The 26,575-nt window shown below is 41.6% G+C and overlaps 2 protein-coding genes across 2 annotated transcripts in view; one reads left to right on the forward strand and one right to left on the reverse strand.

The window, feature by feature from the left end:
- mcph1 (microcephalin 1) overlaps positions 1-26,575 on the reverse strand; it is a 288,336-nt gene that overhangs the window by 98,543 nt on the left and 163,218 nt on the right. The gene's annotated exons all lie outside the window — the stretch shown is intronic.
- The window catches only part of LOC132400743 (angiopoietin-2-like), a 102,226-nt gene that overhangs the window by 11,693 nt on the left and 63,958 nt on the right, over positions 1-26,575 (forward strand). Inside the window, exon 2 of the mRNA XM_059982041.1 lies at positions 16,207-16,353. Within this exon, the coding sequence (XP_059838024.1) occupies positions 16,207-16,353 (147 nt within the window). The remainder of the gene's footprint in view (positions 1-16,206; positions 16,354-26,575) is intronic.

The following is a 26,575-nucleotide window of genomic DNA, read 5'->3' on the forward strand; positions in this document are numbered from 1 at the left end:
TAGCTCAAAGTGCTTTACAATGGGATAAAGTGCAAACATAAAAATAAAAGACAATGATGTTAGTTAAAAGCATGGTTAAATAAATAGTGTCTATAAAAAGAATTCACCCCCTTGGAAGATTTTGTATTTTATTGTTTTACAACATTGAATTACAGTGGATTTAATTTGGCTTTGTTTTACACTGATCAACAGAAAAAATTCTTGATGTCAAAGTGAAAACAAATTTCTACAAATCAGTGTAAATTTATTACAATTATCAAACACAAAGTAATTGATTGCATAATTACTCACTCCCTTCAAGTCAGTATTTAGTAGATGCACCTTTGGCAGCAATTACAGCCTCAAGTCTGTGTGGATGGTCTCTAACAGCTTTGCACATCTGGACACTGCGATTTTTCCCCATGTTGTAATATGAGTATTATTAAAAGTAAGTTAATACTTGTTGGGAAGCTGTTGGAAGCAAGAGGTGGGATTCGGGGTTGGCGGGGTTTTTACTTCCACTCTTTTACTCCCAGAATCCTCCACCCATCCCGCACGAGGTACCTGAAAGCCTCTGTATTGTAAATATCATTTGCCGTCCCAGATAAAGATGTTCTTTTGACCATCAAATTGTCGAGTGGTCTTTTTGTAAAGTAGAAGTTCCCACACTCCATTTTTTACAAAACTGTCAAGCTTTGTCAGATTGCTTGGGGATAATAAGTGAAGAACTTTTTTCAAGTCCAGCCACAAATTCTCCATTGGATTGAGGCCTGGACTCTGACTTGGCCACTCCAGGACATTAAATTTGCTGTTTTTATGCCATTCCTGTGTCATTTTGGCTTTAAAACTTGCTGTAAAACAAATCTTCACCCAATTCACAGTTCTCTTGTAGACTGCATTGGGTTTTCCTCCAGAACTTCCCTCTATTTTGCTGCATTCATTTTACCGTCTACCTTCACAAGCCTTCCAGGCCTGCTGCAGCGAAGCATCTCCACAGCACAATGCAGCCACCACCATGCTTCACGGTAGGGATGGTTTGTTTTGGTTGATGTGTGGTGTTTGGCTTACACCACATATAGCATTTAGTCTGATGGCCAAAAAGTTCAATCAAAATACCTTCTTCAAGCTGACTTTAAAGTCTCCCACATGCCTTCTGGCAAACTCTAACTGAGATTTCATGTGAGTTTTTTTAACAGTGGCTTTCTGTTTGCCATAAAGTTGCGACTGGTGAAGCACCCAGGCAACAGTTGTTGTATGCACTGTCTCTCCCATCCTCAGCCATTGAAGCTGGTAACTCCTCCAGAGTTGAGATTGGTCTCTTGGTGGCCTCCCTCACTAGTCCCCTTCTTGCATGGTCAGTCAGTTTTTGAAGACAGCCAGCTCTAGGCAGACTTACTGCTGTGCTATATCCTTTCCATCTGTTGATGAATGACTTAACTGTACTTCAAGGGAATGACTTAACTGTACTTCAAGGGATGTTCAGTCACTTGAAAATTTTCTCCTACCCATCTTCTAACTTGTGCTTTTCAACAACCTTTTCGTAGAGTTGCTTGGAGTGTTCTTTTGTCTCATGGTGCAGTTTTTGCCAGAATATTGACTCGCTAGTAGTTGGACCTTCCAGATACAGGTGTATTCACACTACAATCAACTGTAACACCTTGACTGTACACGGTGATCTCCATTTAACTAATTATATGACTTCTAAAGCCAATTAGCTGCACCAGTGATGCTTTAGTGTTTCATATTAAAGGGGAATGAATACTTGTGCAATCAATTACTTTGTGCTTTATAGGGGTCTGTTTTCATTTTTACACGAAAAAGTCTTTTTCAAAAAAAAAAGCCAAATTAAATCCACTGAGATTCAATGTTATAAGACAATAAATCATGAAAGCTTCTTGGGGGGGTGTGTGGGTGGTGTTGAATACTTTTTGAAGGGACTGTAGGTTTAGAGCTTTTAAAAATGTCAAATGACCCGACGGGACAAATAGCCAAACTCTGCTCCTCTGCCTTATGGTCTTATGAAGCGCCAGCAGTACTATATGGTTTACTTTTTAAACTTGTTTCATAAATGTACCTTATTATATGCACATTATTTTTGTTAATATTACTTTATGAGTTGCATACGTGAGTTATATGTACTGTTTTGTGCACCCTGATCCAGAGGTATGTTGTTTAATTTGGTGGTATACATGTGTATGACTGAATGACAATAAACTTGAACTTGATCTGAAATTCCCTAATGGCATTCAGTCTCCAGATGTGATTCAATTGCAAGATAGTTCAAGACAAGATAGCTGCCATTCTGTGACTTCTTGTAATCTGGTGCACTAATCTGATTCTTACTATTGTCTGTAATTATCAAATGTAGTTGTGACAACAATCTAATGGTATAATTAGACTGTTTTGAATTTCTGAAACTGCAAGTCAGCACTTTTGAATTCAACTGGAACTGAATAACTATGACTACTCGGGATGCAGGCTCATTTGAAAGTTGACTTACAGCTTTTCCATTGATTAACCTGACCATTTACTGATTTTGGTTTATGATTGACATATGCACTGAGACACACTGAGTACTTCTGGTTGTACACCAGTCAGATATCTCATTTCATATATGATGAGAGAATAACAAAGGATTCATATTTTGGGAAGGAAGATGAAGTTTCTTCAAGATCCATTACCATAGTTCTCTCAAAGTTGCCAAGCAAGATGATATGGATGTTAAAAGGGTGTATGGTGTACTGTATAGTTGAGGGACTGAGTTTGAGAGCCATGATGTAAAATTGAAGCTCTAAAAAATCCCTGTAACAAATAGACTATACTTGTGTTCAGTCTGTTTACCTCATTATAGGAAGGATATGGAAGCTTGAGAGAGAGAGAGGGTGCAGATAAGATTTACCAGGATGCTGCACGGACTAGAGAGCATGGCTTATGAGGTTAGGTTGAGCAAGCTAGGGTTTTTCTCCTTGGAAAGCAGGACGAGAGGTGACTCAACGGAGGTGTACAAAATGATAAGAGGAATCGATTGAGTAGATAGCCAGAGACTTTTTCCCAGGGTGGAAATGGGAAATACAAGGGGGCATAATTTTAAGGTGATTGGCGGGAAGTATAGAGGGAATGTCAGAGGTAAGTTCTTGCATAAAGATTGGCAGGTATGTGGAACACACCCTCTTAGTCGACTCTTATATTGGCACATGAATGGAATAAAAATGGAGGGCTAAGTAGGAAGGAAGGGTTAGACTGATCTTGGAGTAGGTTAAAAGGTCAGCACAAAATTGTCAGCTGTTGGGCCTATACTATTCCGTGTTCCATAGTCAGTCACTGCACTAAGACCAGTGGAAGCTGCTGGACGTTAGGATCTGGGCACTGGAGATCATCAAATACAAGACTGAGCAGGGCTGGTATGGGTTAGGAAATGGGAACAACATTGTGCATGATCTCAAGTTTGCAAATGATACAAGATAAATGAATGCTGAGCTAGATAGCATAGGATGGATGAGGGGTGCCCAGGGGAACCATAATAACCATTACCATAACAGCATTGCATTGATTTGAGAGCTGGCAATGAAATATATCATGTCCTGCCTTTGAACTGACTTAGATCCGTCCAACTTAACTACTGGAGGAAGAGGTCCACAACAGATGCCATCTCATTGGCACTTCACTCAACCCCAAACATGCATACATCAGGAAGCTCTTTATTGACTACAGCATTCAATACCATCATCCACTCAAAACTAATCATAATCTTCAAGACCTTGTCCTCAATACCTCCTTGTGCAATTGGATCCTTGATTTCCTCACTTGCAGACCACAGATGTTGCTTGGATTGGCAACAACATCTCCACCACGAATGCCATCAGCACAGGCGCACCACAAGGCTGTGTACCTAATCCCCTGCTCTATTTGCTTTAAACTATGAACAGCTCCAATGCCATATTCAAGATTGCTGATAAGACCCTTGTCATAGGCTGAATCAAAAGTCGTGATGAATTAGCATATAGGAGGGAGATTGAAAATCTGGTTGACTGATATCTTAACTACAACCTGGCTCAATGTCAGCAAGACCAATGAGCCTATTAAAGACTTAAGAAGGAAACCAGACGTCCATGAGCCAGTCCTCATCAGACGATCAGCAACTTTAAGTTCTAGGTGTTACTATTTTGGAGGACCTGTCCTGGGCCCAGCAAGCAAATGCAATTACGAAGAAAGCACAACAACACCTCAATTTTCTTAGGATTTTGCGGCGATGTGACATGACATCTAAAATTTTGATAAACTTTTTGATGTGTGTAGGAGAATATATTGACTGGTTGCACCACAGCCTGTTATGGAAATGCCAATGCCCTTGAATGGAAAATCGTACAAAAAGTAGTGGATATAGCCTAGTCCATCACGGGTAAAGCCCTCCTAACCATTGAGCACATTTACAATAAAATGCTATCGCAGGAGAGCAGCATCTATCATCAGGGACTCCCACCACCCAGGAAATGCTCTCTTCTCACTGCAGCCATCAAGAAGAACATAGAAGAGCCTCAGGATTCACACCACCAGGTTCATGAACAATTACTACCCCTCAACCATCAAGCTCCCAGCCTCACTTTTCCCATCATTGAAATGTTCCCACAACCAATAAACACATTCTTAAGGACAACTTATTCTTATTCCAAGATCGCTTGGAAGAGGCCTTTGAAAGGAAGCTATCGAAGTACACAGGACTGGTCAGCAACTGCCAGTAAGCTGAATGGAGAGTGAGTTGTCTCCCAGTGGAAGTTGGTTGTAAGGGATTCACAGCCCGCTCCTTAGCCAGAGCCTTCAGCAATTTGGGCATCGAGGGAGAGAGGGAGAGGAGAGCCATCCGCAATACCATCAATGTGGCAGAGAGGGCCTCAAGATGGCTGTGGCTCAAGAGAGGGAAGCCATGGAGTCATAAGTAGCTAGCCATCTGGACACAAGCTGGGGTCTGATCAGCCCTGGTTGGGTCACGTGGAAAAGGGTGTATGATGTTGAAAGACCTGAAACACCCGATGATTCCAGGAACATCACCGATGATGTGTCCAGAAGCATCAGTAGATTTATGCACACAGCATTCTTATTACTTATTCTATTTGAATTTGAATAGTTTGTTGTCATCTGCACTCTGGTTGAACAATCTGGTTGGGCAGTCTTTCACTGATGCTGTTATGGTTATTGAGTATGCCCACAAGTAAATGAAACTTGGGGTTGTATATTGTAACATATATGTTCTTTGAAAATAAAATTTACTTACTGAAAGATAAAAGATCAGTTGTACTTGTCACATGTACATAGAAATATCAAAACAAGCAATCAAATGCACTGCACGTTTAATGACCAGCACAATCTGAGGATTTTCTGGGGGCAGCTTGCAAGAGTCACCATGCTTCCGGTGCCAACTTACTAACCCCAACAGTGTGCCTTCGGAATATGTGAGGAAACCGACGCAGTCACAGGAAGAATGTACAAACTCCTTACGGACAATGGCAGGAATTGAACCCCGATCAGCTGGTGCTGTAAAGCCTTGTGCTCTCCCCTTTTTGATGGAGTTGGTGGCTAAAGAAAAACATTATGGCAGTGACTGGAGACACGTGGTTCTCCACATGTAACTGAGTGGAACTTCTGTTTATCTGGACAGAACAAAGTCAAACAATTTCCAGACAACTAAAGGCTGTAGAGAGGAGGAAGTGTGTGGGCTTTATCAGCACACACGTCACAGGTAGTGCGGCTTTGGCTGAAAATTCCAAGCAACAGTGGGAAGTTAGGACACGAGGCAATGTAAATTACACTGGATGGCAAGGGAGGTAATCGTGAAGGCACAGGGTAAATCCATGGCTGGCAATTCTCTGCATGTGACATTATAAACAAAAGTAGAACCTTCAGTTGACAAGGTTTCATCAAGCAGGGGGATGATGCTGGAGAAAATTGTGTGGTTGGCAATGTAAGCACCTATAACCATGCTGCAAAGGACAAGGATAGATAGATCAGTAGTTCCCTATCTTTCTCAAGAAAACCCCAATTGGTCAGTTTCACATTCTCCAGAAATCCCTGAGGAGGCTGTGTTGTTGAGTGTACAGCAGTGCTGGTGTGGTACAATAGCTTAATAGTTAGCATAATGCTATTACAACGTCAGTGGCCTGTGTTTGATTCCGCCTATAAGGAGTTTGTACGCTCTTTGTAACACTCCTGCTGCAGTTTTCATAGTCAACCTTTGGTTTCAGTTTCTCCAGGCTTGATCCAGTCCCATCCCATTGAACATAATTCCCTTCAATTAATTGTTTTAACCCTGCATTTCCCTCTTCTATGTTGTCTGTCCATTGCATCCAACAATGACAGGAGATGTGTAAGACAGTTTAGGTCCAGTGGTACAAGTAATCATCACAAACAAGGGTCTTTCTTCATTGCTGTGGATGACCATGACTTCTTCTGTGCCTTGTCATGCCCTTCCCTCTCGAAAGTATTACAGAGCCGCCTTTCTGGCAATTGGATCTCACTGTTGATCTTGTCTGTCCAGTCCACCAGAGCTGATTTGCATGGTAGGAGAAGCACGTCCCTATTTCATCGGGGTATGAGGCCTGCCAGTCCTGGTTAGCTCACCTGTCAAAGCGGTATACTGGGGTGTGGTCGCTATAGCACGCTAAGAGCTACTTGAAGCCGTAGGAGAATGGTGAGCTTCTAGAGGGGACCAAAGGTGAGTGAGCTGCTCCAGAAAGGGCATGATAAGCCCCTTCACCAAATGTTAATGATCATCATCTCCTGCATGCTCTACCCCTACACTTGACCCACATCACACTATGGAACTAGATTCAGTAATACATCCTTTCTACTGCTCTAACAAAACTATCCTAGTCATATTTAGAAGCTGTACATAAACACAAGAGATTCTGTAGATGCTGGAAGTCCAGAACAACACCAACACACACACACACTTTGAGAAATTCAGCAGGCCCAGCAGCATTCATGAAAATGAATAAACAATTGATGTTTTCAGCCGAGACCTTCATCAGGACTGGAAAGGTAGCAGGAAGAAGGCAGAGTAAAGTGAGGGGAGTACAAGCTAGAAGGTGATTGGTGAAGTGAATTTGGTGGAAGAGGAGCTATGAAGTAAGAAGCTGGGAGATGATAGGTGGATAATGTAAAGGACAAGAGAAGGAATCAGATCAAAGAGGAGAGTAGAATATGGGAGAAAGGGAAGGAGAAGAGGTAAGAAGGCAGTGGGGGGAATAGAAGAGGGAATATTTGTTTATTTGTGGGATGAAACATGAGCACCCAGAGGAAACCCATAACAAAAACATGGGCAGAAAAGTACAAACTTGCTTACAGGGGATACCAGAATTGAACTTTGAACTCCAACATCCTGAGCTGTAGTAGCTACCATGGTACCTAGTATAGTATTATAGAGTTCTTGTGTACAGTAAAAATATAGCATTATTGTAACAATCTCAGATTGGTACTCCCATCTTAGATGTAATTTGTCAGTTTATCTTGCAGTTGCCCCTTTTACATTTTACCACATAATGCCACTATTCAGATTATGGATATAGATTTCCTCAAATAATCTGAAGCTCATACACATAACAGAGTTTACATCTTTATTCTATGATGGATTTAAAACAATATTGAAGTGGATTTACCTCACTTCCTTGCAATGTAGATGAGGGCACTTCAGACCATCAAGCCCATACTGACGCACATGGAGTAATGGTAGCATAGCGGTCAGCATGGTGCTATTACAGCTCAAAGCCTTTCGGAGTTTGTTCAGTACGGTATTGTCAGAGGAGATGTGAAGATGTGGCAAGGGTTGGGGCTGGGGTCAGAGGAGAGTAAAGAGTGGGAGGTCTCAGGAGGCAGAGGGGGGTTGAGATGTTCAGGGAGAGCAGGCTTCCCCATCAAGAAGGCCTCAAAGCCCTCCGCTACTTTGTTGACAATAGACCTCACCAGTTCCCCAACACCACCACACTCCTCTGGTTGGCCGAACTGATACTCACACTTAATAACTTCTCTTTTGGCTATTCCCGCTTTCTTCAGGCCAAGGGTGTAGCTATGAGCACTCTCATGCCTGCCTCTTCATGGGTTATGTGGAACAGTCTATGCTCCAAATCTATACTGGTACTGCTCCTCAACTTTTCCTTCACTACATTGACAAATACATTCTTGCACCCATGCAGAGGTCATCAATTTCATCAACTTTGCCTCTAACTTTCACCCAGCCCTCAAACTTACTTGGTCTATCTTGGACACTTCTCTCCGCTTTCTCGATCTCTCGGTCTCCATCTCTGGAGACAGACTGTCCACTGACATCTTCTATAAACCCACCAATTCCCATAACTACCTTGATTATACCTCTTCTCACCCTGCCAAATGTAAAAATGCTATTCCCTATTCCCAGTTCCTCCATCCCCACCGTATCTGCTCCCAGGATGAGGCTTTCCGTTCTGGGACATCTCAAATGTTCTTTTTCTTTAAGTATCGTGGTTTCCCTTCTGCCGTCATCAATGATGCCCTCACCCGCATCTCCTCCATTTCCCGCACTCCATGCCCTCACCCCATCCTCCCGTCACCACAACAGGGATCGTGTTCCCCTTGTCCTCACCTACCACCCCACCAGCCTCTGGATCAAGCATATTATCCTCTGCAACTTCTGCCACCTTCAACAGGACTCCACCTCTAAGCACATCTTTCCCTCTCTACCCCTCTCTGCTTTTCGCAGGGATCGTTCCCTCCGTAACTGCCTAGTCCCCACATCCGTCCCCATAGATCTCCCACCTGGTACTTATCCCTGCAAGTGTAAGTGCTACATCTGTCCCTACACCTCCTCTCTCACCACCATTCAGGGCCCCAAACAGTCCTTCCAGGTGAGGCAACTTGTGTGTCTGTTGAGGTAATCTATTGCATCTGGTGCTCCCGGTGCGGCCTCCTCTGCATCGGCGAGATGGGGGGGACTGCTTCGTCGAGCACCTCTGCTCCATCCGCCACAACAGACAGGATCTCCTGGTTGCCACCCACTTCAACTCTCCCTCACATTCCCATTCGGATATGTCCATACATGGCCTCCTCTACTGCCATAATGAGGCCAAACTCAGATTGGAGGAGCAACACCTCATATACCGTCTGGGTAGTCTCCAGCCCCTTGGTATGAACATTGAATTCTCCAACTCCCAGCAATTCCCTCCCTCTCCCTTTCCCTATCACACTTTCACTCTGCCTCCTGTTCTAGCTGCCTATCACCTCTCTCGTGATTCTGCCTTCTTCTACAACCCATAGTGCTTTCCCCTTACATTCCTTCTTCACCTCTCCACCCCTTGATCTTTCCTCTAATTGGTTGTTCACCCGCACCTTCCCCCTCCCTCACCTTCTTTATAGGGCCCCTGCCCCCTCCTCCTTCAGTCCTGACAAAGGGTCTCAGCCCAAAACGTTGACTGCTCCTTTCAACAGATGCTACCCGACCTGCTGAGTTCATCCTTTGTACATACTTTTTTGTAAATTTCTGCAACCAGCCTGCTAAACATTCACAATTACCTTCAATTTTCAGTTTATTGTGACAGATCTTAGCTTGTTTCATGATCTGCATACTGTTATGCAGCATACGTTTAACCCAATGCTGATGAATCCTTCTTTGAATACACAATCAAGATCTTAATTTTTAGTTCTATTCAGTGTTTTACAATTTTTCATTAACTTCTGTTAGCAACTCGCTTGTGGGGTAGACCTGCAGTACATAGTATGCTTGACAATTAGCAGTGGTTTTGATTATGGAATAGACAAAGACTAGAAACCCCTATAGAGGGATATGGGACAAATGCACACAAATGAGACTAGCTCACAATGGCAACTTGTTTAGCATAGATGAGTTCAATGTTCAAAGTAGATTTATTATCAAAGTACATATATGTCACCATATACAACCCTGAGATTTGTTTTCTTGTGGGCATATTCAGTAAATCCAAGAACTATGATAGAAGCTACAAAAGACTGCATCCAACAGGGAAGACAAATAACCAATTGCAAGTATAGAAAAAAAATGATAAATTTAAAAAAAACTATCGAGAACATGAGATGAAAGGTCCTTGAAAGTGAGTCCATTGGTTGTGGGAATGGTTGAGTGATGGGGCAAGTGAAATTGAGTTAAGTTATCCCCAGTGGTTCAAGAGCCTGATGCCTGAGGGATAATAACTGTTCCTGAACCTGATGGTGAGAGTCCTGTACCTTCTTCCGAATGGCAGCAGCGAGAAGACAGCATGACCTGGATGGTTGGGATCTTTGATGAAGGATGCTGTGAAAGAGCTCCTTGCAGATGTGCTCAATAGTGGGGAGGGCTTTACCCATGATGGACTGGGCCATATGCACTACCTTTTGTAGATATTTCCATTCAAGGGGGCTGGTGGGCTTGTGTCTGTGCTGTTTTTAGCTCTATGACTTTAATTTCAAATGCATATTAGAATGGGGATGTAGAAATATAGTCACTCTTCTCTCAGTGTGTTTTTAGATAACAAAAGCTTAATTATATTCAAATTCACATATAATGATGCAGAGATAGCCTCTTGCTGGAGAACTTGACTACTAACACTGATAATTGACCTTGAAGACCAGTGAGACCACTTGATTTACCCCATTCTGGGATGGATTGTGCACTGACCTTTGGACTGCTGCAAGATGTTAAGATGCAGTTATACTGACAGAGCCATGGTTTGCTCTGACTATTTATGATACAGTAGACTGTGACACATATAAGACTTTAAACCACAAAAATTCTTGCATGGAAAAGAGATCTACATTTTGTTTAAAGTAAACTCTAGCCCCTGTCACATTAGCAGAGACACAGAGTGAGGTCATCAGTGAAAGTGCAGATGACCAATCAGCAGTGATATTGTATAAATATGGAGCTGCTCATTTGTGTTGTGTTTGGGAATAATTCCAAACCTCCTAATGGGGATCCAACATCAGCAGGATGGTTTAGATCATCACCCTGGATCAAGCAGAGCACAAATGAGTTGATACAAAGTAACAGAATTTTTCCTCAAGAGCTCATAAAGTTCCTGGAACAGTACTTCTCTGAAGGAACCATTTTCCCCAAAATCTTTGTGCTGGGACTCATCCCCCACCCCTGGCTTTCCTCCACAGCACAGTGATTATAGATACAGCAAACAAAACCTTCAAACTTGGAAATATTTGGGTTTCTTATTCAAATGACAGTAAAACACTAACAATCTGCTCCCCGATGTTCAGAAATCCTAATACGGGCATCTGGCTCACCAAATAATGCTTCCTCGCTTCCACAAGGGACACCATGTCATGGATCCAGTGGTCTCCTGAAGACTGCTGAGGTCCCGAACCTCATGCTTCTGAAACTCTCTGGGCCCCATTTCATGATCCCGAAAGAGGCACCATGTCCTAGATCCTGTGATTTCTTTAACTCTCTTGCACATTTGAACACTCTGGGACCCCTGTTCCTGCGCTGTGCTGAAACTCTTTTGGACCCCTTTCCTATGCTCTCTTGACAACCTTCAGGGCCCTTGTTCCTATGCTGTCCGGAGGTGTACCAGATTCTCTGTGTAACATAGAAACACAGAAAACCTACAGCGCAATACAGTCCCTTCAGCCCAGAAAGTTGTGCCGAACATGTCCCTACCTTAGAAATTACTAGGCTTACCTATAGCCCACTATTTTACTAAGCTCCATGTACCTATCCAAAAGTCTCTTAAAAAACCCTATCATATCAGCCTCCACCACAATTGCTGGCAGCCCATTCTACATACTCACCACTCTATGAGTAAAAATCATACCCCTGACATCTCTGTATCTACTCCCCAGCACCTTAAACCTGTGTCCTCTTGTGGCAACCACTTCAGCCCTGGGGAAAAGCCTCCGACGATCCACACAATCAATGCTTCTCATCACCTTATACACCTCTGTCAGGTCACCTCTCATCCTCCATCACTCCAAGGAGAAAAGGCCAAGTTCACTCAACCTATTCTCATAAGGCATGATCCCCAATCCAGGCAACACCCTTGTAAATCTCCTCTGCACCCTTTCTATGGCTTCCACATTCATCATGTAGTGAAGCAACCAGAACTGGGCACAGTACTCCAAGTGGGGTCTATATAGGATCCTATATAGCTGCAACATTACCTCTCGGTTCCTAAATTCAATTTCACAATTGATGAAAGCCAATACACCGTACACCTTCTTAACCACAGTCAACCTGCACAGCTGCTTTGAGCATCCTATGGACTCGAACCCCAAGATCCCTCTGATTGTCCACACTGCCAGGAGTCTTACCATTAATACTATATTCTGCCATCATATTAAACTGCCAAAATGAACCACTTCACACTTATCTGGGTTGAACTCCATCTGCCACTTCTCAGCCCGGTTGAGGCCGGTTCATTGGCTATATTTAAGAGGAAGTTCGATATGGCCCTTGTGGCTAAAGGGATCGGGGGTATGGAGAGAAAGCAGGTACAGGGTTCTGAGTTGGATGATCAGCCATGATCATACTAAATGGCGCTGCAGGCTCAAAGAGCCAAATGGCCTACTCCTGCACTTATTTTCTACGTTTCTATCACTGTCCCGCTGTAACCTTTGACAGCCCTCCACACTATCCGCACCACCTCCAACCTTTGTGTCATCAGTAAACTTACTAACCCATCCTTCCACTTCTTCATCCAGGTCATTTATAATCATCACAAAGAGTAAGGGTCCCAGAACAGAACCCTGAGACACACCACTGGTGACCAACCTCCATGCAGAATATGACCCGTCTACAACCACTCTTTGCCTTCTGTGGGCAAGCCAGTTCTGGATCCACAAAGCAGTGTCCCCTTGAATCCCATGCCTTCTTACTTTCTCGTACTTGCATCTTGACAAAAATAACAAATTAACTGTCTGGAAAAGCCGCCCTTTCAGCAACAACATCTCGAATGTGCTGGAATCAAGGAATGTTACTGCTTATGAAAAGAAGCCAGCAGTCTTTATCTGAACCTGCATTGTGGTCCCTGTACCCTCAAGGTGTTTCGACCATTCTATCCCATCAATGGAATTATTCAAAAACAAATATTGTCATACCATCCTCAGAAATAGCAGATCATTGTTTTGCGTGTTAATTTCCAAAGTAAGCAACAGTATTTCAATCTGTAGAATAGACAATGTGGTATTTCTGAATACACCACATATAATTGGAATTGTGATGAACAATTCTGAAAACTACAATGGAAGTGGACTCAGTCGACACTTTTAAATGCCAGCTTGAAACCTATTTAACCTTCCTTTTAACTAACATCATTTTGTCTTTGATTTTGATGTTTGCACTTTATCTTACTGTAAAGCACTTGGTACAAAATGGTTTCTATGAAAAGTGTTCTATAAATAAGTTATTATTATTATTAATAATTCTCAGAATTCACGCTGTCTGACACTGCACCATCATTTTATCAGAAGTATTATTTATTTAAGAAGTTGATAGCTTTGAGGGGAGATCAAGCTCCCTGAGGGAATTGGTTTATTATTGCCACATGCACTGAGATACAGTAAAAAACTCATCCTGTATACTGTTGATACAGATCAACTCATACCCAGTGCATTCAGGTAGAACAAGGTAAAACAATAAGACACAAATTAAAGTGCAACACCTACAGGAAAAACTGCAGTACAGGCAGACAATAAGGTGCAAAATAATAATGAGGTAGATTGTGAGGTCAAGGGTCCATCTTATTGTTTTAGGGAACCATTCAATGGTCTTATAAAGAAAGGTAGAGGTTGTCCTCGAGTCTGGTGGTACATCCTTTCAGGCTTTTGTTTTTTTTAACCTGGATGACATGGCAGTGTTCCCGTGCAAGTCCAGTGAACAGCTTTAAAACCCAGTCTCCATAAAAGAGGAGTGCCAGGGAGCAGCAGTGAGTGCCATTGCTATTACACAGGAAAAAGTGCTAGTCAAGCTCAAAGATCTTAAGGTAGATAAGTCACCTGGACCAGATGGACTACATTCCAGGGTCTTGAGAGAGGTTGCTGAACAGATAACAGATGATCTTTCAAACATCACTTGGTTCTGGCATGATCCCAGAGGACTAGAAAATTCCAAAAGGCACTCCATTCTTCAAGAGGGGAGGAAGGCAAAAGAAAGGAAATCATAGGATAACATAGTTATCTTAACCTCAGTGATTGGGAAAGAGTTGGAGTCTATAGTTATTAAGGATGAGTTTTCTGGGTACTAGGAGACTAACATTGAAATATGTCAAAGTTAGCATGGTTTCTGTGAAGGGAAATCTTGCCTGACGAATCTGTTGGAGTTCTTTGAGGAAGTAACAAGCAGGGTGGACAAAGGAGAGGTAGTGGATGTCATTTACTTGGATTTTCAGAAGGCATTTGATAAGGTGCCGCCACATGTGAGGCTGCTTCCCAAGATAAAATACTATGGCGTTACAGAAAAGATACTGGTATGGATAGAGGAATAACTGACAGGCAGAAGGCAGCAAGTGGGAATAAAAGGGGCTTTTCTGGTTGGCTCTCAGTGACGAGTGGTGCTCCTCAGGGGTCAGTATTGGGACCACTACTTTTCACGTTGTTTGTCAATGATTTTCATAATAGAATTGGTGGCTTTGTGACAAACTTTGTTGATGAAATGAAGATAGGTGGAGAGATAGGTAGTGTTGAGGAAGAAATGTGATTGTAGTAGGACTTAGACAAATTGGAAGAATGATCAAAAAAGTGGCAGATGGAGCACAGTGTTGGGAAATGTATGATAATGCATTTTGGTAAAAGGAGCAATAGTGTAGACTATTATCTAAATGGGGAGAGTTTTCAAACATCAGAGATGCAGAGGGACTTAGGAGTCCTCATGCAAGACTCCCAGAAATTTAATTTACAGGTTGAATCTGTGGTAAGGAAAGCAAATGCTTGGCATTTATTTCAAGGGGAACAGAATATATAAACAAGAAGATAAAGCTGAAGTTTTATAAAAGACCAGTAAGGCCACACTATTGTCAACAGTTTTGGACCACGTATCTCAGAATGGATCTGTTGTCATTGGAGAGAGTCCAGAGGAGGTTCAAGAGGACAATTCTGGGAATGAAGGGATTAATGTATGAGGGACATTTGGCAGCTTTGGGCCTGTACTCACTGAGATTTGTGTGTGTGTGTGTGGGGTAAGGTAAAGGTACAAAGGCAAGGAGGAATATTTTGAACCAGAGAGTAGTGAATCTGTGGAATGCTCTGCCATAGACTGTGGTGGAAGTTGATAGTTTCCTGATCAGTCAGGGCATCAAAGGATATGGCGAGTAGGCAAGTGTATGGGGTTGAATGGGATCTGGAATCAGCCATGATGGAATGATGCAGCAGACCCGATGGGCTGAACGGCCTAATTTTACTCCCATATCTTATCGTCTTATGGGGTTATGGGGTGTGTGGGCTCTTTGGGCAGGAAGGACTTGTTTCCGCACTGGTCTTTAAGAAAATGAGAAAGTGTCCATTGTGAGAGAGGTCTAAATGACACACCATTAACGAAGGATATGCTTTAACCCTTATTTGCAGTTCCTCTCAATGAGTTCTGAATGAGCAAATGGATTTAAAACATAAGGCTTTTGAAACAAAAGAAATCTACCTTCCTCAGAGGCAATTGGAATGTGCAACAGGCTGTACTTAGAGCTTTAAATTTAATTAAAAACAGTTTTGAATGTGGTATAAGGATAGATGTAGAACAGGTTTTATCATTGTCTTCCATACCTACAGAGGACAGAACAATAAATGTGAAGGTGAGAGAACATTGTGGTGATCTTTAGGATTCAGAAATATTTCACCTCATGTTATGTACTTTATTTCTGCACAACTTTTTAAATTTATATTTTTAATATGCATTTCTTATTGTAATTTATAGTTTTTCTTCATGTATTATACTGGATTGCTGCCACAAAACAACACTGACATGACACGTCAGTGATAATAAACGTAGCGTCATTTTCTGTACATACAATCACTCTATGTCTATAAGCTAATCTTATTTACATACAGCCACAGTCCATGTTACTTCTACATAGTGTTTTACAGGATTGCTTTTATACTTATTATGTTTTCTTATGCTCCATTGGACCCATAGTAACAACCATTTTGTTCTCTGTTACACTCATGTACTGAAGAGTGACAATAAATAGTCTTGAATTTAATTTGACTTCAGCTTTTGAATTCAGTAAATGGGCTGAAATCTGTATTTGCTTTTTGCAGCTTGAAAGCTACATTCAAGACAACATGAAGATTGAAATGGTGCAAATACAGCAGAATGCAGTGCAAAACCAGACTGCAGCCATGTTAGAAATAGGAACAAACTTACTCACTCAACAAAGTCGCAAAATAACAGATGTCAAAGCTCAGGTAAGTAGTTAAGTCCAGGTTATTAAATATCCTCTGGTAATGTGGTGTCAAATAGTTTCACGGTCATTCATTCATCCATTATGTGTCATGTCATATGACGTGGGCAATCATGTTCTTGACCATGATTGTTCTTGTCAAATTTTTCCACACAAGTAGTTTGCTATTACCTTCTTCTGGGCAGTGTCTTATAAGACAGGTGACCCCAGCCATTATCAATACTATTTAGAGACTGCCTGCATAGCAGTCTGTGGACGCATAACCAGGATTTGTGATATGCACCAGCTGCTCATATGACCATCTACCACCTGCTCTCATGGCTTCACATAACTCTGATTGAGGGGCTAAGCATGTGTTACACCTTGCCCCAGGGTGACCTGCAGGTTTGCGAGGGAAGGAGTAATTTGGTGAAAATGTATCTCCAAGCCATCACCTGTGGTAGAGCATGCTAAAATTTGGTTCAAGATGATTCCTCAAGGGAGTACCAGGCTAATACTCAATTTATCACCTGTTTGAATGCAGCTCAGGGATTTTCAGAGTTGATTTGTGCACACTCATTAACCTATGCTCAGTCTTCTCAGTGAAATAGTCTCAGCAAAGTTCCAAATAACCTGCTGTTTCTTGGAACACATTCAATGTTATTCAACAGCAAAGTGTACAGTGCAAAAACAAATATGCCGAATATAATTTACTGATTTTTTAAAAAAGAAATCTTGAATTTACATCCTAAACTTATGACATTTAAGTTTACAAGTAATAGAAAGCACAAATGAGTTGATAGTCCTATGTACCTGAACATGCAAGGTTTTAACCAATCTGTAAACCAAAGTAAACCCTTGTACTTTTTCATAAGACCATAAGATATAGGAGTAGAATTAGACCCTTTGGCCCCTCGAGTCTGCTCCACCACTCCATCTTGCCTGATTTTTTATCCTTCTCACCTTTCTCCTGCCTTGTCCGCATAACCTTTAGCATCCTGACTAATCTAGAACTTATCAACCACCACTTTAAACATACCCAATGACTTTGCCTCCACAGCTAGCTGTGGCAATGATTTCCACCGATTTACCACTCTCTGGCTAAAGAAATTCCTCTACTCTAAAGGGATGCCTTTGGGCTTCTCAGTCATGCAATTACTGCGGTGGCTTGTAAACTACCACCACTTTATGGAACAAAAGAAGTGGAGTAAGGTTACTTGTCATTTATTATATAATCATCTATGATTCAGATAAATAAACAGTCAAATGCTGTTGTCACACCATCTCGTCCTTTCAATTAAACCTTTTAACAGACAAATTAAACTGTAAGATTCAAAGAATAAAAAGTGTAATCATATTGAAAGACTGCATTATTTCAAATATTAATTTTGATCTCCTATAATACTGATCATCAAGTTTCACTGTTTGCACAACCTTCAGGTAAAACAAAGCACATGACGTGGTCTAACACAATACAACAAGCTTGATTCTGTGCTAATGTACGTGCAGGATATTTAACCACTGCGGTGAATAGTATATATGTCATAAAAATATTATCTTGCTTAAGTTCAGAACGAGAAACTTCTCAGGAAAGATTTATACTGATGGAAGAGTAGAATTTATAATAAACTCGTAAAAACAATTTCACAAAAAGACGGATAGGCAATCTTAATTAGGCACAAAGTAACTGGATTCCAATTAAATTCAAGCCTTAGAATACCCATTGCTTTTGATTTTTCCTTGAAGAGCAATAAAAATGTGTTCAGTAGTTGCAAGCACAACCAAAAAAGACAAAGTAAAAAGCAATGAATGTGAAAATAAAGTTGAAAGGAAGGTCATGCTGTGTTGATCAACAGAGAATAGAACATGATCTTAATTTCACAGTGAACTGCTACTTACTGCCACTTCTTGTGGAGACTGAAGAACAACTTCAGTTAAAGACATAATTGACAGCAAATGGTAAGTTTTAATTGAAGTTTTTAAATTAATTGAAAACCAAATTACTGATTTCTGAGGATGCTTACATTTTTGTTGAGAAATCAGAATAGCTGCAGATGTGAAAATAAATAAATCCAACCTTTTGCAAGGCACTTAATTAATAAGAAGATAACACTCTACTATTTTATATTGCCGACAAATTAAAATCTCAACATAAAAAAGTTATATACAAGTATGTATGAGCTGGACACCCAAATGGTGCATGGCTGTTTGTAGTTGGTGGAGCAATTCGTCTGGTCTAAAAATTTGATCGGTAACCAAACAATATGATAACCAAGGTCACATTAACAGCAAGCCTCTTCATCAATGACATTAAACAATCTTGAGTCTTGAATCTTGAAATATAACACCTGAAGTTATCAGCAGAACAGGAACAAGTGTGTAACCAAAGAAATTTAAAATGAAAAATTGTGATGATAGGCATCACATTCTTTTGAGCTATTAAGAAATTGGACCAAAAATGCATGGATAGAAGATTGGCAAACTGAAAGGAGGCAAAGAGTGGGAATAAAAGGGGCCCATTCTGGTTGGCGGCTGGTGATTGGTGGTGTTCCGCAGGGATCAGTATTGGGATGGCTCCTTTTCACATTATATGTCAACAATTTAGATGATGGAATTGTTGGCTTTGTAGCTGAGTTTGTGGATGATAGAAAGATAGGTGGAGGGGCAGATAGTATTTTGGAAGCAGGGAGTGTGCAGAAGGATTCAGCCAGATTGGGAGAATGGACAAGAAAGAAAAATTGTGTCGGGAAGTGTCTGGTCATGCACTTTGGAGTAAAGGTATGCACTATTTTCAAAGCAAGGATAAAATTCAAAAATCGGATGTGCAAAGGGAACTTGGGAGTCTTTGTGCAGGATTACCTAAAGGTTAACTTGCAGGTTGAGTCAGTGGTAAGGAAGGCAAATGAACTGTAAGCATTCATTTGGAGAGGACTAGAATATAAAAGCAAGGATGCATGTAACACTGAGGCTTTATAAGGCATTGGTCAGACCAAACTTGGAGTATTGAGAGCAGTTTTGGGCTCTTTATCTTAGAAAAGATGTGCTGGCCTTGGAGAGCTTTAGAGGAGGTTCACAAGAATGTTTCTGGGAACGAAGAGGTTAATGTATGAGGAGTATGATGGCTTTGGATCTATACTCACTGGAGTTTAGAATAATGAGGGAGGATTTCATTGAAACCTATTAGCTATTGAAAGGCCTAGACAGAATGGAGGTGGAGATGATATTTCCCACATTGGATGAGTCTAGGAGCAGAAGGCACAGCCTCAGACTGGAGGGATGTCCATTTAAAACAGAGATCAGGAGTAATTACTTTGGCCAGAGGATGGTGAATCTGTGGAATTCATTACTAGAGATGGCTGTAGATGCCTAGTCATTTGGTATATTTAAAACAGAGGTTGATAGGTTCTTGATTAGTCAGGATGTCAAAGGTTATGGGAAGAAGGCAGCAGAATGGGGTTGAGAAGAAGAATCAATCAGGCATGATGGAATGGTGGCGCAGACTCGATGTGTCGGATGGCTTATTTCTGCTGCTTTGTCTTTTGGTCTAAGATTTGACAAACATGGGTTGTTTCCATATATGTGATAACCATTAGAAGAAAAATTTCATCATCTTTCCAAGTTTCAGGGGATTGTTGAAACTTCGGCTAAAACAATGTCTTACCTTCAAAAATTCTCATCTTCAATTCTGACTCTTTCACAACTTGGGGCCACAAACTGATATACTGAGGCCTTTAGATTTCAAGTTCTCTCCCTAAACCTCACTCCATTTTTACCTTTCTCTCCTCGAAGGTGCTCCCTGACACCACCTCTCAAATTTCATTCTGTTCCAATGTTTACACTCCACATTATAGTGGCTATAGATAGCTCTGTTTGTACAGCCTGTGGTGGAGCATTTATTTTTTTGGAATGGAACAGCTGTTTAAACACAACAATGTTTGATATTATATATAATTTTTTCACAAATTATCTCTCCTTATATTACCATCTCTCTTTGTCAAAGACCCTCTGAAAATCCAAGTAAGCAACGTCAACTGAATTTCCTTTGCCTATCCTGTCTGTTGTTTCTTCAAACAAATCCAACAGATTTGTCAAGCAAGATTTCCCCGATCAAAACCACACTGACTTTGACCTATTTTATGTGCCTCCAAGTACCCCAAAACCTCATCCTTAATAATGGACACCAACATCTTCCTGGCCACTGAAGCCAGGCTAACTGGCCTGTAATTCCCTTTCTTCTGCCTCTCTCCCTTCTTAAAGAGTGGAGTAACATTTACAATTTTCCAGTCCTCTGAATCCATTCCAGAATCTAGTGATTCTTGAAAGATCATTAGTAATTCCTCGACAATCTCTTCGTGTGTCATCCATCTGATTCAGGTGACATCTGTCTTTGGACCTTTCAGTTGCCCAAGCACATTCTCTTTAATAATAGCAACTACACTGCTAGCGTCTTCTATCATGAAGACCGATGCAAAATACTTATTAAGTTCATCTACCATTTCTTTGTCTCTCATTACTACCTCTCCAATGTCATTTTCCATCAGCTCAACCAATATCCACTCTCACCCCTCTTTCACTTTTTATATATCTGAAAAAAACTTTGAAATCCTCTTTGTTTATTATTGGTTAGCTTACCATGCTGTTTTGTCTTTTTCTCTCTTTATGGCTTTTTCATTCCCTTCTATTTGTTTTTGAAAAATTCCCAGTCCTCTAACTTACCACTAATTTTTGCTATGCTGTATATCCACTGTTTTGCTTTTATGACTTCCCTTATCAGTCATGGACGAATCATTCTCGCTTTGGAATTTATCTATCTTGCGCCTTCTGAGTTGCCCCCAGAAACTCCAGCCATTGCTGTTCTACCATCATCCCTCCTCATGTCCCCTTCCAATCAACTTTGGCCAGATCCTCTCTCATGCCTTTGTAATTCCCTTTACACCACTGCAATACTGATGCATCTGACTTTATCTTCTAGCTCTCATACTGCAGGGTAAATTCTACCATATTATAAACACTGTCTCCCAAGGGTTCCTTCACCTTATGCTCCCTCATTAAATCTGGTTCATTACATAACACTCAATACAAAATGGCATTTCCCCCAGAGGGCTCAACCATTTGCTGCTCTAAAAAGCTATCTGCTAGGCATTCTACTAATTCCCTTTCTTGGGGTCCAGCTGATTTCCCAATCATTTTGGAAACCCCCATGACTCTCATAACATATCCTTTATTTCATGCCTTTTCTATCTCCCTTTGCAATTTATATCCCACGTCCTGAATACTGTTCAGAGGCCTGTATAAAACTCTCATCAGGGTAAAAGGACCCTTGCAGTTTCTTAACTCTAGCTACAAGGATCCTTCATCCTTGTATGATACCTTTTTTTAAGCATTTGATTTCTTTTTTTTTACCAACAGAGCCAACCCACACCCTTTGCCTGCTTCCTGTCCTTTCGATACAATGTGTACCTTTGAATGTTAAGCTCCCCACTATAATTTTGCTCATGATACAACTATCATTGGCAGAATCTCAGATGATGATGAGAGCAAGATATAACAAGCTAGTTAACTGGTGTTGCAGCAACAACTTTGCACACAGCATCAGTAAGACCAAAGAACTGATTGTGGACTTCAGAAAGGATAAGATGAGGAAATACATTCTCGTCCTCATAGTGGGATCAGAAGTGAAAAGAGTGAGCAATTTCAAGTTCTTGGGTGTCAATATCTCTTGAGGACATAATCTGCAGCCAACATTCAGCTCTAAAGAAGGCAAAACAGCTGCTATATTTCATTAGGATTTTGAGAAGATTTGGTATGTCACCAAAAACACTCGCAAGTTTCTATATATGCACCGTGGAGACCATTTTAAAGCGGTGTCTCAGAAAGGTGGCATCCGTCATTAAGGACCCCCACTATCTAGCTCATGCCTTCTTCTTACTGCTACCATCAGGAAGAAGGTACAGAAGTCTGAAGGCACACACTCAACAATTTAGGAACAGCTTCTTTCCCTCTGCCATCTGATTTCTGAATGGACATTGAACCCATGAATACTACCTCACCACTTATTTTATTTTATTTTTTTGCACTACTTATTTAATTTAACTATATCATGTGTATATATACACACACACAAGAATTACAAAAGGAAAATAAATTACAATAAGTATATTTACTGTAATTCTATTTCCTTTTGTAATTCTTGTTTTATTTTTCTCTTTATTATCATGTTTTGCATTGGACTGCTGCAAAGTTAACAAATTTCACAATATAGGCTCGTGATACTAAACCTGACACTGCCATGACTCAGTGACACTCACAATGTTGTACCTGCCAATCTTTAACTAAACTACAAGATCATCCACCTTGTTCTGCATACTGCGTGCATTTAAATAGAACACCTTCAGAGCTGTATTAATCACCATTTTTGATTTTGCACCTATGTTACACTTTAACCTATCCCACTGGCACAATTTTGCCCTATTATCTGCCTGTCCACCCTCATAGTCTCACTACCACACTGCATCAGCTTGCCCCATCCTCAGTCTTATCATTCCATTCCCACCCCACTGTGAGATTAGTTTAAACCCTCCCAAACAGCTTGAGCAAACCTGATTGTAAAAGTATTGGTCCCACTTGGGTTGATGTGTAAGCCGTACTTTTCACACAGTCATACCTTTCCCAGAAGAGATACCTTTGATCGTAGAAATTTGAAACCCCGCTCCTTGCACTACTTCCGCAGCCATGCATTCATCTACCAAATCATCCTGTTCTTACTCTCACCGGCATGTGACACACACAACAATCCAGTGATTACTACCCAGTAGGTCCCACTTTTCAGCCTTCTGCGGAACTCCATATAATCCCTCTTCAGGAACTCTTACTTTTCCCACCCATGTTGTTGGTACCAATATGCACCACGACTTCAGGATTCTCACCCTCCCCCTTTAGAATACTGTGGACCCAATCTGAGACATCCCTGCCCCTGGCACCTGGGAGACAACATACTATCTGGGTGTCTCTTTCACATCCACAGAAGCTTCTGTCTGTGCATTTAGCTATGGAATCCCCTATCATTCCCTTCTGAGCCACAGAACCAGACTCAGTTCCAGAGGCCCAGTTACTGTTGCTTCTCCTCCCTCTCCCCCTCCCCACCGGCATCCAAAGCAAAATACTTATTATTGTGGTGAACAGCCACTCTGTACTGACTGCCTATTCCCTTTCCCTCTCCTGACAGTTGCCCAAGTGCCTCCCTATAGTTCCTATCTATCACCTCCTCATTTTCCTGTATCATCGAGCTGCAGCTCTATTTTCCTAATGCAGTCTCTAAGGAGTAGCATATCAGCGCACTTCGTTTAGGGGGAACATGAGGAATAAACTTCTTCACTCAGAGTGTGGTGAGAGTGTGGAACGAGCTGCCAGTGGAAATAGTGGAGTTCAATTTCAACATTTAAGAGAACTTTAGATTAAGTACATCGAAAGGAGGGGTATGGAGGGCCCTCCACCAGATTGATGGGACTAGGCAGAATAATAGTTCGGCTCAGACTAGATTGGCCAAAGAGCCTGGTTCTTTGCTGCAGTGTTCCAAGACCATGACTCTGCTGAGAACATGAGCTGTAGATTCAAGAATGATTGCATGGCCTGGTATGAAAACATCAATGACCTTGAACAGAAAAGCCAAGAAAAGACAGTGGATACAGCCCTGTCCATCAGGGGTCAAGCCCTCCCCATCACTGAGCACATCTGCATGGAGTGCTGTCGCAGGAAAGCAGCACCCATCAACAGAGACTCCCACCATCCATGCCATATTCTCTTCTCAGAGCTGCCAACTAGGAGGTACAGGAGCCTCAGGACCCACACCCATCAAGTACAGGAACAGTTGTTACGCTTCAACAATCAGGCCCTTGAATCAGAGGGGAAACTGTTTTTACAACCTACAGACTCAACTTTCAAGAACTTTTCATCTCACGTTCTTGATATTTATTGCTTAAACATTTAATTTTATTATTTTGCTATTTTGGCGATTTGTATTTTCTTTGAATGCCCATGAGAAAATACATTTCAGGGTTGTATATGGTGACATATATGTACTTTAATAATAAATTTACTTTGAACTTTGAAAGTGAGTCTGTAGGCTGTGGAATTCCTCGTATTCTCCAACCGCACTGCATCATACCTGCGAGTTGTCTAGACACTTGAATTGACTGCAAGTTTAATTTAAGGGCATTTTTGGCAACATTATTATAGCTCTGTCTTGATGACTGAAACATCTGCTTTCATTGCTTAAACCAAACACAGAGCATGAACATGGTGTACACACATGTTCTTCTGGATCAATCTGTTGTCAGCTCCTCAGCAATAAAACACTACTGGGAAACAGAAACTCTCCTCAATGGATCAACGTCTAACTCTGGCAAAGAAAAATAAAGCATTTTGTACTTTGGACAGATAAAAACTGTTCATAGCTCCAAACTCCATGAGTAATTCTGCAAGTTAAAACGAACACACTTTACATTAATTCAGCAAACCACCTGGCCTCCCGGGTAACTGAGACATGTGAACCTGCAAGTTTTTAAAAACACAATCTGAATTGTATGAATTGACTTTATTACTTACATCCTTCATATACATGAGGAGTAAGAATCTTTATGTTACATCTCCGTCAAAATGTGCAATGTGCTATTTATGATAAGTAGTATGTACAACAGGACAGTCAATATTACATAGAAGTACAATTGTATCAGCGTGAATTAAGCAGTCTGATGGCCTAGTGGAAGAAGCTGTCCAGGAGCCTGTTGGTCCTGGCTTTATACTGCGTTTCCATTTCCCGGATTGTAGCAGCTGGAACAGTTTGTGTTTGGGAGAATTGGGTCCCCAATGATCCTTCAGGCCCTTTTTACACACTTGTCTCTGTAAGAGTTCTGAGTAGTGGGAAGTTCACATCTACAGATATGGTGTGCCGTCTGCACCACTCTCTGCAGACTCCTGCAAATGAGGGAAATACAGTTCCCATACCAGGCAGTGATGCAGCCAATCAGGATGTTCTCAATTGTGCTCCTGTAGAAAATTTTTAGGATTTGGGGAGCCATACCAAACTTCTTCAACAGTCTGAGGTGAAAGAGGTGCAGTTGTGCCTTTTTCCACCACACAGCCGGTATGTATAGACCACTTGAGATCCTCGGTGATGTGTATGCCGAGGAACTTAAAGCTGTTCACCCTCTCAACCCCAGATCCATTGATGTCAATAGGGGTTGGTCTGTCTCCATTCCTCCTGTAGTCTACAAACAGCTCCTTTGTTTTTGCAACATTGAGGGAGAGGTTGTTTTCTTGACACCACTGTATCTTAACCTCTTCTCTGTAGGCTGCATCATTATTATTTGAGATTAGGCCAATCAGTGTAGTATCATCAGCAAATTTATTAGCAGATTGGAGCTGCAGGTGGTGACACAGTCATGGGTATACAGGGAGTAAAGGAGGGGGCTTCGGACACACCTCTGAGGGATAGTTATGTTGAGGGTCAGAGGTGAGGGAGCCCACTCTTACCACCTGCTGGTGATCTGATAGGAAGTCCAGGATCCAGCTACACAAGGCAGGGTGAAGGCCGAGGTCTCTGAGCTTCTTGTCGAGCCTGGAATGAACTATGGTATTAAATGCTGAACTGTAGTCCAAGAACAGCATCTACACACAAGCATCCTTCTTCTCCAGATGTGTAAGTACGGTGTAAAGCTCTGGCTATTGCATCATCCGTCAATCAGTTGTGTTGGTAGGTGACTTGTCGGGGGTCCAGAGTGGGTGGTAGCACGCTGCAGATGTAATTCTTGACCAACCTCTCAAAGCTTTTGCTTATTATTGAGGTGAGTGAGACAGGCCCCTGTTGTTCAGACATGTTACCTTGGTCTTTTTAGGTACAGGAACAATGGTGGATGTTTTGCAGTAGGAGGGCACTCTACACTGGGAGGGAGCAATTTAAAAAGTCTGTAAACACAGCTGCCAGTTGTGCCACGCACACTCTGAGATGTCGTTTGGTCCCGCAGCCTTGCGACGATCCACTCATTGGAAACACTTGTGCACTTCAGTCTCAGAGGTGACCAAGCAGCAGGTCTCTTTGGTAGCTCTCCTCAGGGGCTCAGTATTGGCAACATCTAATCAAGCAGAAAAAAGATTTATCTCATTGGGGAGTGAGGCAGTGATGCTGGAGACTCCACTGCATTTAGCTTTGATGTCTGCAATGGTGTGCAGATCTTGCTATAAGCTGCATG

The sequence above is a fragment of the Hypanus sabinus genome, chromosome 10 (assembly GCF_030144855.1).
Source record: "Hypanus sabinus isolate sHypSab1 chromosome 10, sHypSab1.hap1, whole genome shotgun sequence".
Classification (NCBI taxonomy): Eukaryota; Metazoa; Chordata; class Chondrichthyes; order Myliobatiformes; family Dasyatidae; genus Hypanus; species Hypanus sabinus.